Source organism: Hylaeus anthracinus, unplaced genomic scaffold, assembly GCF_026225885.1.
Source record: "Hylaeus anthracinus isolate JK02 unplaced genomic scaffold, UHH_iyHylAnth1.0_haploid 11989, whole genome shotgun sequence".
NCBI classification, from domain to species: domain Eukaryota; kingdom Metazoa; phylum Arthropoda; class Insecta; order Hymenoptera; family Colletidae; genus Hylaeus; species Hylaeus anthracinus.
Window position 1 is genome coordinate 11,565,847 of NW_026534337.1, and position 15,842 is coordinate 11,581,688.

Below are 15,842 nucleotides of genomic sequence, written 5' to 3' on the forward strand. Positions count from 1 at the left end.
GGAAGGACCGATCCTTATTGCATCGTTGTCGCGTTAAACTTCATCGGGACAACCGACAAACTTAGCGACGACGAACTCTGTCCAGACCACCGATCGAAGGAGAGTATCTACACAAGTTTCCAGTCTATATTGGTATTATGTCACGGGTTTATAAATAATATATTATACGGAATCTTGATAATTTATTCAACAACCCAACCATACATATCGATTACCGTTTGGTATATAAATTGTCCAACATTATCGTAAAATGATTGTATATATATATGTATAAAAAAATAAACTTTATATAATTCTAGGAATATAAACTACATTACCGAATCAACAGAAATATATGTATGTTGAATAAACGGTACGAGTCGAAGTTCCATATTTTTCGTATCCATCCAGGTACGTGATATATAAATACGTAACACACACGCGGTGTGCACCGTTACCTTTTATCAACACCCACGCAACGCGATCAAATTTGTACGTTACAACAATTGAGCGTTCAATAGTAGAATGTACAAAAGCACCGGATGTTGAATAATAATCACATTGAGTAGTCTAAGTACCAAGATACCTCAACTATATTCCACAACGTGCCAGTGTCGGGCAACTCTTGGCAAACAGATTCGCGAACCACAGTTTGATACAAACTGAATTAGGCAACCCAACTTTAGTACACCGCGGTACATCCAATAAACCGATGTATTAATACTGGAATCTATACTCAATTAATTCCTAAGGAAATCACCCTTTGTACCACCGGTTTTCGATACTAACTCTACGTTACTTATCTTCATCGAGGCCGGGGAGGCCGCGTATTTGCACATGTCGTAAACTGTTAACGCCGCGATAGTCACGGCTGTTAAAGCTTCCATTTCTACACCAGTCTTTCCGGTGCATCTAACTTCCGCTGTGATCTCTACTCGATCCAGCTCTTCGTTTAAATGCAGATGCACGTTTGCGTAAGATATGGAGAGCGGATGACACAACGGTATCAAATCAGGAGTACGTTTGGCACCCATAATGCCCGCCAATTGCGCCACGGACAGCACGTCCCCTTTCTTTATATTATTTTCGGCTATTAATTTGCTTACAATCTTATCGACCTGGACATAACCTCTTGCTATCGCGACACGCTTAGTTTCGGCTTTCGAACCCACGTCTACCATGCTTGCTTTACCACTTTCGTCCACGTGAGACAGAGAGGAAAACATTCTCACGTTCGCATAACCCTTAAACGGAAGAACCGAGCGTGCCAGATATTCGTGCCGCGCATCCCTTCGCCTATCTTTATGACTTCTGACGTGCATGCGTCTCTTTTCAACTGTAAACACAACCATTGACGACAATGTTATATTTTTTCCTCGGATAATAAAGCAAATGCGATTATCAAAATAATGAGTTTCGTTAATTAGAAACGAATATAGATCGAGCGATAACGTTTGTACGTGTACTATCAAAATATCAATGTTTTGTCCTAACTCGAAATTCTCGTAACAATCGACTATCCCCCGATCAGTATCATCGGCCTGTTTTCCATCTGGGATAGATTGAACATTCCTGAAACACACATGTTATAGAGGACATAGAAACGTTATCGCTTCAAATGTAGCCTGCAAGATAATCATTTTAGATCTGTATCTATGAACCAGAGATAATACGTACCCGCGTGTTGCTTCTTTTTACGTCGCACAGCAGTACCGATCATTTCTTTCAAAACATCCTCGGACACGCCGCTGCGTAAAGCATCTCGAAGGGACACTTCTCCTTTTCCCTCGAACAAACAGACCTTCAAATTTCCATCTGCTGTTATTCGTAACCGATTGCACGAACTACAGAAATGTTCGCTCATCGACGTAATAAATCCGATTTGCCCCGTAAATCCAGGAACGTGGTATGCCTAATCGAAAGAGATATTGTCCTTTTAATAACATGTATAGTTATGACAAATTATAAATTATATTTTATGTTAGCTTTTTAAGTTCTACACACCTTGGACGTATCGTTATACTCGTTCGGAAGACGTTGGAGATCAGGATAAGTTTCTCTAATCAATTTTTTCATAGAATCGAAAGAGACCATTTTATTCTCGTTCCACTTGTTCCCTTGAAAAGGCATGTATTCGATAAAACGTACGTCGATTGGAGAATCTTTTGTTAAGTTCACAAAATCGATTAACTCGTCGTCGTTAAAACCTTTCATTATCACACAGTTTACCTAAAATATATCAATCATTTACATCCATAGATTAAACCGACAGAATTTTCAGTATCTCCTCACCTTTGTAGGATTGTAGCCTAATTGGACAGCCAAGTCTATGGCTGCTATAACTCTAGACCAACCCTTTCTACGAGTGAAATGTTCGAAACGACTTTCTTTCAATGTATCTAGCGAAATATTTATCGCATCTAATCCTGCTCTTTGAAGGGCTGGTAACTGACGCGATAATGTTAAGCCATTGGTAGTAATGGCAACTTCTTTTAAACCAGGCAATTGTTTCAAACCAGCTGTAACAATTATTTCTATTATATCAATGATTTCAAGGGTAAATCATACAGGCATTAGAAATAAAATTACTTACCAATAATATCAACAATGTCTTTGCGAACAGTTGGCTCACCACCTGTTAAACGTATTTTATGCACACCCTCTTTTACAAACAAATCAGCTATTTTAAGTATTTCATCTATTCTTAAAATACCATCATTTTTAGTCAACTTAACTCCTTCTGCTGGCATACAGTACAAACCTAGAAGAACCATGATATTTCAGAAAACTATTCTATCTAAAATTTTGAATAGAACTACTTACATCGAAGATTACATCGTTCTGTAATTGAAATTCGTAAATAAGTATGATGACGCCCAAAGGAGTCTGTGAGTATGTCATTGTCACTGTTTTTATTTAATAATTCCCTGAATCTCTGTACCTACAACAAATAATACCAAATATCCATAATGTATTTGAGTAATCTTTATTTTATTAGCAATTTATTATTAGTACTCTACATAATGTCATTATACATTTCCATTTATTGTAAAATAATAATTGTAGAATAATAAATTCTAATATTAACACATGTATGATAACTATACTAATTCAATATGAATTTAGAAAAAAAAATAATTGATCTATCCTCTTACTCTGGATGATGCATTTGATGCAATGGATGCTTCCGTAGATGAATGCACAGCACCGAAGATCGCTTTAATAACATCTTTCTTGCGAAACATTTAAATAACACGTAGTAAATAGTAAATACTGTAACTTATAATAACCTCTACGTATAATAGGAAATGTTTCGTTTCTAATTAAAAAACAGACAACAAATTTATAAATTTAAGTTTTTCCAAGATGGGCGCCGTTGAGTGCTGTCTATTTGAAGGTATTATTACAACTGTATTATGCGATAGAGCTGCATACTCATTCTATGAGCAACGAAGATTACTCGCCTCTCCATGTCCTTGAATTTGACATAACCATCATTAAGATAGCTCTTATCAATCTTGCGACTTACACATATGATTCGAATTATAATCCTTTATCAGTTCATTTTGACCAATCATCAAAGGTCATTTTCTACATTGTGCAAATTTGGTGGAATAAAGAGAATTATCACTACAAAGCTGACAACGTTCAATTGATGTATTGTTTACATGCATTTTTTTGCACGTAAATGCACATAACCTCAAAAGAAGATGAATACAACTTATTTATTATTCTAATAATATAATATAAGAAAACATGTCTTTGTTTCCTGCTTATTCTGGTGAAAGGGACGAATCACCAGAGCCCAATAAACTTGGTAATCTCTTAAAAAAGAATATAATCAAATATTGCTTGTTAGAAACATTATCAAGCATACTATAATTGCAATGAAATTATTTTTAAATCGTAGGAGATGACGCCAGTTGGTTACACAATGTTAGTTGCCTAGAACGTATTTCATCCAACAATATTGCCAATATCTCTTCAGATTCTTCTGATGAAACTGCAAGTGAAATTTTTCATTCAGATAAACAACAAATATCCCATAGTTCTACTTCTTTAAGCAATGAAAACCGTACATCAAAAGAAAAAGAAACATTAAAACATATCAAAAAGAGAAAGCGGGAGAAAAGAAAACATACACGTGAAAAAGTAAAGAAACCAGAGTATAAAAGAGATGTGGAGAATGTGTATTTCGAGGATAAATATAGGGATAAGGGAAATAGTACTGTAAACACACTCTGTTCTAGAGTAAGACCTTATTATGATATTCAAAAGAATTCTCTTGGTTGTGTTCCATGCAAGCAACCAAGGAAAGATATATATGAAAGATATTACATTAGAAATATTGATTGTGTAGAGAAGACTAAAAAGAAAGATAATATTATTAAAAGGGATTCTACTACAGATTCATTGAAAGAAGAAGAGCCTACTCCTTCATGGTGTACTAATTTAGAAGAATTGCAGAAAAATAAAATTAAAGAATACAATGAAAAATTAACAGATGATCCAAATAACATTAATATGTGGTTTGAATATATTGAATTTCAGGTATATTACTAAAGATAGGCAAAAGTTTATTCTAATAATAGATTTATTTTTACTTTTATTTATTTAAATAACAATTCTTTTGGATACAAACTTTGCCCATCTCTTTATCAATTCATCTGTTAAGAGTTATTAATAGCTCTTAAAGAAATGACATTTTGCAGGACACATTAGGATACTTTCAAAAATATCAAACAGTAAAAGATGTTCAACGAGCAACAACATTAAAAAAGTTATCTATAATTGAAAAAGCTATAGAAAAAAATTCAGACTCTATAGAATTATTAAAACTAAAATTATCTCTAATGGGAGAGCTCCTACCAGCTGATGAATTTTCAAAACAACTCGAAACATTAGTTAACAAAGACTCAGGGAACACAGTTTTATGGCAACAATTTATTATGATTACACAAGCTTCTGTAGCAATGTGTACTGTGCCAAAAGTTTTGAATCTATATTCGAAATGTTTTTGTATTTTGAAACAAAAAGCTCGAACGAATCCTCGTATATTTGACGAACGATTATTACGTACGTAAAATATTATAAATTGTTTCGATCTCTTAGATTGAATCAAATGGATATAATTAAATTTTTTCGAACAGAGATGCTCTACTGGTGCTTAACATTTCTGAGGCATACTGGGCTTTGGGAACAAATGTGGGAAACAATACGTTTGAATCTTTGTTTGAATCTTAGTTTAAGCAAGGACAGTCTATCATTTCGAAACACAATAGATGAAAAAAAATTAAGTAAGAGGTATTACAATTAATAACAGAGAGAATGTAATTCGTTATTAATATTAATATTATTACTAATTTGTAGTTGGAATGGAAGAGGTAATACTAATATCAAGATTGCCACTTAATCAGCTATGGCAAAGAACAGAATCGTTAAGAGAAAATTGCCATTGGGTCAGTGTCAGTAGAGATGAATTAGAATTAGTTGGTGATTCCCGAAGATTCGTTTTGCCAGATGATGTCGCAGATTTTGTGCATCCTATACTTTCGCGAAATTTCAATTTTCGAATGGCTATACATGCACTCCTTCTACTCAAAGTACCACTACTACCTACTCGAGATTATATATTAAAAGTATGTCTTAAGTATCTGTCATTCAAAAGAGACTATGTTCTCTGTTTCATGTTGCAAATCAATGGCATCATATTTTATATTTGTAGATGTTATCCTTAAAAGACTTTGAATGGGGAATTGAAACTTCAGAAGTATTACTTCCATTTGCCTATCCTGTAGCAGGTGAAATAACAGGTCATAGCCAAAGGAAGGAATTATTAAATGGTATACTCGAAGGGGGTTTAACATCAGGCCCTCAATATCTTATGTTTCATCCTGCGCAAGAGTCGTACTTGGATTTTATACGTGAAATATTTTTTACGATTGCCGAAAATTTACCTACTATACAACGTACAAGTATCTATATTTGGTGGTTAAGATTCGAAAGACTACTTATTTTTCTTCGGAAAGACGACCCTTTAAAATATGATAATAAGTATGATTCCTTTTATTTTATTTTTCATAATCAATAACTTTACATGATATATATATATATATTACATATTTCCTCCAGAGGGAAGAAATTAAAAACGATATTAAAAGAATTCTTGAAAAAAGACGAAAATAGAAATAATTTACATTTCTATAAAGAGTATGCATTGATAGAAAAAGAAATGGGAAGATTTGACAACTGTGTAAATATTCTTGAAACAGCAATACAATCTCAAGGTAGTTGCCCTGCTGCAATTCATGATCTTGATGAAAGGGCAGCACTTCTCAGTTTGTATAGAACGTTTATCGAAACTCTACTCAATTCTGACACATATAAAGAAACGCATAAGGAGCGATTATTAAATGTTATTAAACAAATGATACCTGGAGTAGGTGAAAATCAATTGCAGGTCGTGACAGAATATTTAGAAAATTGTGTGAAAGGTTTTTTACAAGAAGTTCCTACAGAAGATGAAAAGGACACATACTTCTTACCAGATTTAAAGTGTGACACAATTGTATGTTATGCATACCTTTTATATATAAAAGATTGTGATATTGAGAGAGTAATAAGCATATTTACAGACTCCATTAACCATTACAAGGACTCCCATTATATACAGGTACAATATATCACACTTATCTTTAAAACAGGAATTTCATTATACATATGCTATTCCAGGAAATGTTATATGAAAGTCAAATTGCACTTTTACAATTACATTGCAAACAGACTCAGGAAATAAATATTTTAAAGAATGTATTAAATGATATGCTAAAGTTATATCCAAATAACTTATTTGCCCTTTCAATATTGGCATGCATAGAGGTAAAGACCTTTGAAGAAAAAATTACTTAAGGTATATTGTTTTAATTTTAATTGTAATATTTTCCTAACAGAGTGAGTTACCTATTTGGAAATTCAATAGCCAAAAGACAAAACTTGAATTATGGAGAGCATTCGCGATGTGTTTAGCAAGTCGTAGACGTATCCGTTTCTTAAAAGAACAGAATGACTCGGTTAGTATGAATGCAGCAATAAATAAATTATTGCATTTTCATCAGACACTTGCAAGGTATGGATACGACTAATTTTTCTTGATCATTCGTATTTAATGCGTAAATATGAAAAAAATGTTTCGATTTATAGAGTACCGAATACTAGATGTTGTCCACTATTATGGAGATTATACATGCTCCTTCTCAGGGAATACAACTTGTGTGAAAAAAAGGGAGAAGAAGTTTATCATGAAAGTGTCGAGCAATGCCCTTGGGCTAGAAGTATTTATATTGATGCAGCTGAAGTTGCACCTCAAATCCTTACACAAGTTCAAGATGTAATACGAGAAAAAGAATTGAGAATGCATGTTACACCCGAGGAATTGGACATCTTGCGTGGTTGATTTCAGTTATTATTTAAATGGCTGTATAAATAACAAGGGAATATATTAAATAAAAAATATGTCTCAACATTATTTTGTCACGAAATAACCTCAATATTCAACTCATTCTGCGAAATTTAATTTGAAACTAATTGAACGCTTCGATAATAATATTATCCAATCTATGTTGATATTTAACTAATAAAAAAAATTTTTGTTTAAATGGAATGTTATCATTTTATTTAGTTGGAGAATTAATTGTGTACATTTTCTGGCAATAGCATCAATACTTGATGCCTATCTCATTGATATGGTGTATATTGGTTGAAAAGATAAGAAAATAAAATAATGTAACAATACATTATGTTATAAACACTCATAGTCGTTTAAAGTTTATCAAAACGAAATATTTCAAGTTATAAAAACATCTTAGAAGGAATTATTTATTGATTACAAAACTGCATTCAAATTTTCGCGCTCTTTTTCTTCAATCTCATAGCCATCTAGCGGTATAGATGACGTACTAATTTTCAAAGTTTGGTCAGCGCCTCTATCGGGAAAACGGTAAGTTTGTCGCCCAATAGTTCCTACATGCACTGCTAGATGACGCCATTTGTTCAATTATCGACATGTCGGTAAATTGATGGAACAAATGGCGCCATCTAACGGTGCCTGTAGGAACTATTCGGCGATAGCTTGAGAGTTTTCTCCCTAGATGGCGCCATTTGTTCCAGCAATTTACCGACATGTCGATAATTTGAACAAATGGCGCCTTCTAGCAGTGCACGTAGGAACTATTCCCGCTAGATGGCTATGAGATTGAAGAAAAAGAGCGCGAAAATTTGAATGCAGTTTTGTAATGAATAAATCACTCTTTCTAAAATGCTTTTATAACTTGAAATATTTCGTTTTAATAAACTTTAAACGACTATGAATGTTAATTAACTCAGCCTGTTCACCGCGAGATGGCGATCCATTTCGGTATTCATGAAACGCGCGAATAAATATCTATATGCGCCGTAGTTTGAATTTAGTTGTATTCTCGGAAATAATTTTCCTAGAAACATGAAAACAGAGCAATCGATCACACTTGCAAACGCGACCAGCCGAGTATTTATATCATTTAGCTATGACATGCCTAAACGGTAACCTCTAAACGTATCCTAACTATTGTAAAGTCGAGAAAACAACTTATGAACATGATATCGCATAAACGTTCGTAGATTATCCAAATATTTGCGTAAGTCGCGTTAATTGAATCGAGCCGTTCTCGACGAGGAACATTCGGTGTCCTCGAAGGAAAGCCACGAAGCTCGCCGTATTTCCCTTCAAGGACCTCGGTTTGGTTAGCGATACGCTTAGCGATATCGATTACTTTATAAAAAGATTCAAGGAGCGCCGTCGAAGAAACAATCGCACGAAACAGGCAATAACGTTCGTCTGCGTAGCATCAGGAAAAATACCAACGATTATATCGGTCTCGTTTGATCGATACTTCGAGTCGAGTCGAGTCGCAAGTCCAAGCAACGAGCGACCGTTTAAGCGTATTCTTATCGTAAAAATATGTTGAATCATTTCTCTGACGAAATGGCAAAGCTACTCGTAAAATCGAAGAAGATGAAAGCCCGATAGGCGACAAAGCGCCGCGCTCGTCGACTCTAACACCGATAAATTTATCATTCGCGGCTATTTACATCCAAATCGATAATCAATGCCTTAGGCACACCTCGTACCGAGAGTACATGCACGCACCCACACATTTCTCGGCCATCACGCCAGCGCGAACGCGATTGGGTACCTCTATGCACCTACGTACAGATTGTTACTCGTGAGATCAGGTTCGATGCGTAGTCGTGAGTATCGGTTAATTCTATACACGAGGGATGAAATAAAATTCACAAGAGAAAAAACAACATTTCCAAACTTGACATTCGTGAGATATCGTGACAGAAATTCGTGTCCTACGTAGGGACACCGGTGTCGTCAGACGGCCGGTCAGTGTCGTCATTCGAAGAATTATCATTCCGCTCGCGCTCGTTCCTCGACCTCACGAAACATCCCCTTGCCCTTCGACCGCCGCTTCCATTCGCCGCCCCTCCGCGACCCGAACGGTTTCCAAGTTTTTCCCGCCTTCTCTGCATGCAGCCAGCCATCAAACGTTGTCATACGGGTTGCTTTCTTCTAGACTCATTCGACGAAACCCAGAGAATTTCCCCGTGCCTCTTTTACCCCGTGTGGAAAATAGCAAGGGAAATCTCCATAATATTCGGGTCCCGAACTGGCTTTCATATGGAATCCATAATATGACTCTCCCGGATACATCCCTAAAAGGTCCCGACAAAGCAATTACAGGTTACCATTTTAAAATATAATCAGGGCTGGATAGGTGAATCATTGCAGGACCCGGTGGGGTTTAAACAAGGTACTCAATCATTTCCACAATAATTTTAAACAAGGACTTGATGGGTTAACCGCTATGGGAACCAGTGTGGTACAGTCAGAGTACGGAGAAACCGTGTTAAAATGAAATTTAATAGGGCCTTAACGAATTGTGAGGACCTGAAAACGTTTACCCAGGGTATTGATCATAGAAATCAATGACAATGTTTATGTTGGAAAATGAATAACATTCACACCTCTTGAGGGGCAGGGGCAGGGGTGGGGGTGGGGGGTATACCTCTTGAGAGGTCCAGTACATATCGAGTAAAAGTACCGATAAAAAGAAAAATATTCATCGTTTGCCTGAAAAAAATTATTAAAAATACACTCTCGTACCGCGCGCGCACTGTAGTATTTATAAATATAAATATTCCATGTCAAGTACGTTACGTAATAAATTGTTAAATAAACATTTATACTAATAATTGATTATATTTTCGTGAGTCATTATTCGTGAGTCATTATTCGTGAGTCATTATTCGTAAGACATTTTTTAGAATTCCTATTTTTTATTTAAATATTTCTGATTTACATGCAACGAGGGTGTGTCCAGGGCTATTGTAAGGCTGTTTCAGGGGCCCGATAGGGCTATAATCGAGAAGCCATCCTTCAATGGCCCCGTTTAAAAAAGCATGACAATCCCTTATGCCGCCTTACGGGAACCGAACGGGCTTCCTAAATAGGCCCCGAAATTAATTCGGGACAATTAACTCGGGCCTTTACGTAATCCCTAACAAAATTTCCACGCGGGAATTGAACGCTAACAATTGGATCGGAATGAACTCCTGGAAATTTACAGCGACGACATTTGTGTCGACAAAAATTACTTCGGTCAAATCTTATTTTTATTCGCTATTGCTATTGCAACGCAAACATTGGAATAGAAACGCCTTGAAAAGCCGAGAATTGCCGATCCTTGATTCAGACGGTTCGTTGACCATCCTCTCGCGCGGTGGTAATGTTTTCGTATCGCGATTGGAACAGACGAGCGGCAAATGATGCAATACCGCGCCGAAATCCCCGACTACCGTCTAGTCTGATCGCAGCGCGTTTAAATTGATCCGTATGGCGACCGAGGCGAGTTCGTAAACCCGAAGCGCGAGTAGTGTTGTAACCCCGAAACGACTAGGTATTCCACGTTCTGGAAATCGCCGGTCAAAGAGGTGCTCGTATCGTCGCACGTTCGAAGCTAGCTTATCCTCTCTTAGTTGTAAAACTACAGATAAATGGTACGTGGAGCGCACACGGCCGACTCTGAGATCGCGGTCAAGCAGGGTCACCGCTTCCGTGACGGCGTTCGTGGCGTCCGCAACCGCTGCGTGACCGTGTACACGTACACGCGCTGGACAGCCGGACGATAATAAGTGCGTGCACGCATGGGGTCGTTTGGTATTGCGATCACCCCCCGTTCTTCGGATCTTGGATTGCGTCGGTGTTTCATTGGTGCCGTGGAACGGAGTAAAGATTTCACGCGTGCATCGACTATCAACGTCTCGAGGAAATTGATAAGGTCCGTTTCCGTTTGAGCGCGGCACCCCGGTAGATTGGCAGTCGTCGCAAATCCGTTGCCCGATCGGGAAGAATCCGACCAGCGAATTCGCGTCGGTTTCATCCGTAATAAAATTATATACTTCAGCGATAACGCGATTAACTAGGTATCGATCGATTAGGAGCATCGCGTGTGTCCGACAGCATTGGTTTGTACGCGCAAAGCGTGTCTTCGGCATGAAAACTGGATCTTTCCATTTATGTTCCGATCGTTTTACGAATAGCACGAATCGAATTGTACGTCTCGTCTAATTCTCCGATGAAAACGACGTTAATCTCGACGTTAAATCCTCCTACGCGATACTTCCAGTGTTACACGACGCTCCGTTTCCCCTCGGCGTACTCTCGGCTATTCGTGTATTTTTTCGTGTGAGCGGAAACATGACGCGCGCTTCGACGAAATAAAGATTCGTCGACGTCAAGACGAGAAGATAATCGAAATTGAATTTCGCGTCCGAACGAAAAGTTTTCTTCTCCCTCGTTTCCCTTTCGAACCAGCGATAGCGACACGAGAGATGCTAAATTCTCATCTGGATACAAATTTCGAATATGTTTCGTACGGTACTCGATATCGATACGAATTTAATCGTAATCCATTTACGAATCCGTTGTCTCTGTATCGTGTCCAGCCCGAAGTCGTATAACTTTTACGGGTACCGTTCCTTCCATTATTCCAATCAACAATGGTACGAAGTCAGCCCGTTACCAGGGAAACACCTAGCGTAATAAAGGTGTCGGAAAGTCAACCAGGTAGCCGACGCACTCGGAGCCCAATGTTTCGTGAACTTTTACACGGGTGCAATAAATTTGGTATCGAATAACGAAAAAGGGTTTTTACCTGGGTCGAAAGTAAATGGAGACTTATGGTCGTGAAGGGATTAACCCATCCATGTAAGGGTCGTAGAAAGCGCTTGACCTATTCAACCAGCGAACGCTAGGCGCGGAGAGCGCGATTTTATTCGATGTCCCGGCCACGATTTCCACGGATGGTCGTTAACGGTTACCCGAAAGTTCGACAAGTTTCGGTATTCCCTGTCGATTTTTCATCGCGACTCGCCTCGTCCTCACTCGAGATTCTTTTCTCGGTGAACGGTCCAGGGCCGCCGCTCGAGAAGCGAACCTTCGAGCAAAACGACTTTCAGAGCCCGCAGTAATGTACTTTCACATTTGCAAGACCGAGGCATTGAATCGCTGGAAACTCGTTTCTTATTGCGAGGAAGGAAAAGGAGCGGGAGACGGACAGAAGGAGAACCGCCATCGGCGGGAATGATTTTCGCAACGATGCAACGAAGCTCCGTCGCGCGTGGCTTCTCGCGAAAATGATAGCCGCCACGACCGAGGTTCGTTTCAAGATCCGAACGGTACCTCGTCGACGCCGACGCTCCGTTCGGAAACGTCCACGAATCGACGATTCCTCGAATGCGTACATACAGCCATCGCCGTATTAAAATTGTTTTTCAAAGAATCATTAGACACTATCTTATCTTATTATATTAGGTTGTCCAGAAAGTTCGTGGCAATTTCTAAGAAAAATTCAAAGGCATATAATATGTATACATGTATTTGTTGAATTACATAGGACCTGTACCACCTACCAAAAATCGACATGGACTTTCCGGACAACCCAATAGTTAAACGATAATGCCGAGTTTCGACGTGAACCGTCATACGTTCCTGGCTGAACTTTAGAAGACGGCCGGTGAATACGAAGCCCACGGTACTCTGATATTTAGAGAGCGATCTGTATTCACGTTCTCGGACAGGACGGCAAGTGCGGTGACCCAGTGACACGTGGAAAATCTGGTCCGTTGCGTAGCGTGCATCGAGATGTAGTCGAATTCGACGGATCGAGAGTTGCCCGCTGGCGGGCTAATATCGACGATGACGGCTGCCGCAGAGGCATGCAGCTTTGCTTTTGGCAAGGAAAAAAACCGCGTGGCCGTGGGGCGCCACGAGTGAAGCATAAATAGCGACGATTTTAATTTCCATCGCACCTGCCAGCCCGTGCTCCCAGCTCAACTACGGATTCGTTTGCTCGACTTTCCAATCCACGGCTACCGCCTTCGGTGCGGAGCTTCTCCCCGATCGAATTACTCCTGGTCTCCGTCGCGTGTCGCGATATGAAAAGGAGAACGAACGACGTATTCCACGTCGAGGAAATCGAAAAAGGCGAGATTCGTGTTTCTAGTCGCCGCGATCGTCGCCGTGGACGCGTTTCTTCGCGCGATCGAGCAGCGCGACGACCGCCCTGATTTTCTGCGAGACCTCGAGGACGTAGCTCGCAAAAGGAGAACGGACATGGACGAAATTCAAACGATATCTACGATCGCTTACAGCAAATTAATCGACAATGAATCGACGCCCGATCGGTATAGATGCCGCGGCGTCGTCTGCAATTGGCAAGGCTAACAGGACACGCGAAATTAACGCGTAATTATATACGCGTATATTAACATAAGAAATAAAACATCACTGCCGATACATGTCACGCGTGCAACAGGTGAATCTCGATGAAATACTTAATCGGAGATTGTGATAAACGAAGACGCTCCACGGTGATTTCACGCTGCACTTCCGACGGAAAATAACATCGAACGGCATAAATAGTATTCTCTGTCGTACCAAACTTCTATTTTCTCGCGAAACTAGCAACGAATGCGTAAACATACAAAGGAATAAACTGCTGCAACGCCAGAGAACGATAAAAGGTAGACCGTTGTAGGAAAGCAAACTCGGAGATAAAGTATAACTGTCGGTAAAGTAAAACGAAACAGTCACGCTGACATGGGAAACGCAGTTAACGAACAAAGCAACGAGCGCCGTTAAGTGTATAAATAATAATACCGAAATAACGGACAGAATTCTGTTTATTGCGTTTTCAGGCCCTCGGGACAAGGAGCGCGTGAATTTTCGTACGAAAAACGGCTGCCCGCAGGCTTCTGGGACCCTCTCTCCCTCGTTCCTTATCGCTCTCTCTCCCTCTCTCACTCCTCTGTCTTTCTTTGTCCATTTTCGAAAGGCACTTCCCGTGAAACCGTTGAGGGATTTTAAGTAGGGTGCGGAGCGAGGGTTTGGGTGGGGCGTACCGACGGTTTTGGCTCTCTTTATTGCACCCTCGTCTGGGTCGGTACCGTGGACCCAATTCGCTCCAAGACCTCGACGTCGTTATTGCGTCTACGTAACGTATTGTCGACGGGGGATTTTCTGATTTGAATTATAAAATCGAGAGACAACCGACAACTAGATGTCCTTTAATGGTCGGTGACGTCATGCCAAAGACGCGATTAGAACGAGCTTCCCGTTCCAGCGGGTTCATTATTCTTATTGTTATTAACGGACGCGCGAACCCTCTTCGGTGTATCGACGATACACGATGCGGCCAAGGCTGCGAAATCGAAACTTATCCGATAAATGCGAAACGGATTATTGTTACGTTCCTTAAACTTTTCATATCGCATCGTTTGATAGTTTTGGGAAACAAGTTCACCCTGAATCATGGTAGAGAATACTCCAAGAAAAACGGGTAAAGAATGACATATCGCAAAAAATCTTGATAACGGGACCACCGGGGAGACATGCACTATAAGATGCAACAGGTTTCATTACGATTGGTCAAACCATCTCGGAATAATCGGTGAACATACCTTAAGTAAAAAAAAAAGAAAAAAAAAAAGAAAATGCATGTCGAATTGAGTAACCTCCTTTTCGAAGTCGGTTAAAAAATGATTTCCGATAACGCTAAACGATAGCGGAGAATTTTGATGCCTCGATCGAGTGTCGGCAATCTGCGATGTCATAGTGTAATTTCTGCATATCCCACTCTTTGACGTAAACAGCTTTGATTCGGAAGGGAGAAAGCTTCCATTTGTAAGAGAAGCCACGATCAAATTAAATTCATTCTTCTCCCGATTCTCGTTTAGTTGGACGTTTCTCGCAGTGTACCGACGGAAACTTTTCACCGATATTAATAATTATCCTTCGGGACGAGCATCGAAGCAATCGCACGGCATTTCTCGCGTTAATGCGAGAAAAAGCACGGCTGTATCTTTAGACGGCGACTGACGCAGAAAGATCCGGTTTCACTTGGCTCGGACGCAAACAGACTATATTCTAATCGAGAGGCCGAAATTTCTCGCCATGTTATCGCCTACTTTCGCAAAGACCGCTCTAAAACGAGAGCTGGTAAGCCGTCGTTCGATCGATCGATCGATTAAACCGATCGCGTGATCTCCCCATAGAATCACGTGTTTTCCAGCAAACAAGCGCAACTCCCGGATATGAACGGATCGGGAATATGCGATGTCGCCCGGCTATTTTTATAATTTACAAAAAGACTGCCCGCCACTGTTATTAATACCCCATCACTCCAAGGAAGTAGTCGTAAAGATATCGCCCTCCTCTCTCTCTCTCTCTCTCTCTCTCTCTCTCTCTCTCTCTCTCTCTC

General features: G+C 39.5%; 2 protein-coding genes across 4 annotated transcripts; one reads left to right on the forward strand and one right to left on the reverse strand.

The window, feature by feature from the left end:
- Nucleotides 1–169: 169 nt before the first annotated feature.
- Nucleotides 170–3,265, reverse strand: LOC128888200 (molybdenum cofactor biosynthesis protein 1). Of its 3 annotated transcripts, XM_054144874.1 has the most exons (8): nt 3,135–3,265; nt 2,803–2,920; nt 2,573–2,740; nt 2,272–2,498; nt 1,984–2,208; nt 1,657–1,891; nt 1,474–1,551; nt 1,174–1,315 (listed from the first exon to the last, which is right to left on the reverse strand). In XM_054144874.1, the coding sequence occupies exons 1-7, from the start codon at nt 3,222–3,224 to the stop codon at nt 1,496–1,498; spliced, it is 1,119 nt and encodes a 372-aa protein (XP_054000849.1). In that variant the 5' UTR covers nt 3,225–3,265; the 3' UTR covers nt 1,174–1,315; nt 1,474–1,495. The 3 variants fall into 3 exon arrangements, with proteins under 3 accessions (XP_054000846.1, XP_054000848.1, XP_054000849.1); XM_054144871.1 differs by lacking the exon at nt 1,474–1,551 and having other exon boundaries at nt 170–1,315; XM_054144873.1 differs by having other exon boundaries at nt 1,172–1,551.
- Nucleotides 3,266–3,654: 389 nt separating this feature from the next.
- LOC128888199 (nuclear exosome regulator NRDE2) lies at nt 3,655–7,491 on the forward strand. The gene is made up of 10 exons (XM_054144870.1): nt 3,655–3,796; nt 3,890–4,530; nt 4,692–5,055; nt 5,130–5,276; nt 5,350–5,618; nt 5,705–6,033; nt 6,112–6,652; nt 6,712–6,858; nt 6,930–7,105; nt 7,180–7,491. Exons 1-10 carry the CDS (start codon nt 3,736–3,738, stop codon nt 7,430–7,432), a joined length of 2,928 nt encoding a protein of 975 aa, XP_054000845.1. The 5' UTR covers nt 3,655–3,735; the 3' UTR covers nt 7,433–7,491.
- The last annotated feature ends 8,351 nt before the right edge of the window (nt 7,492–15,842 follow it).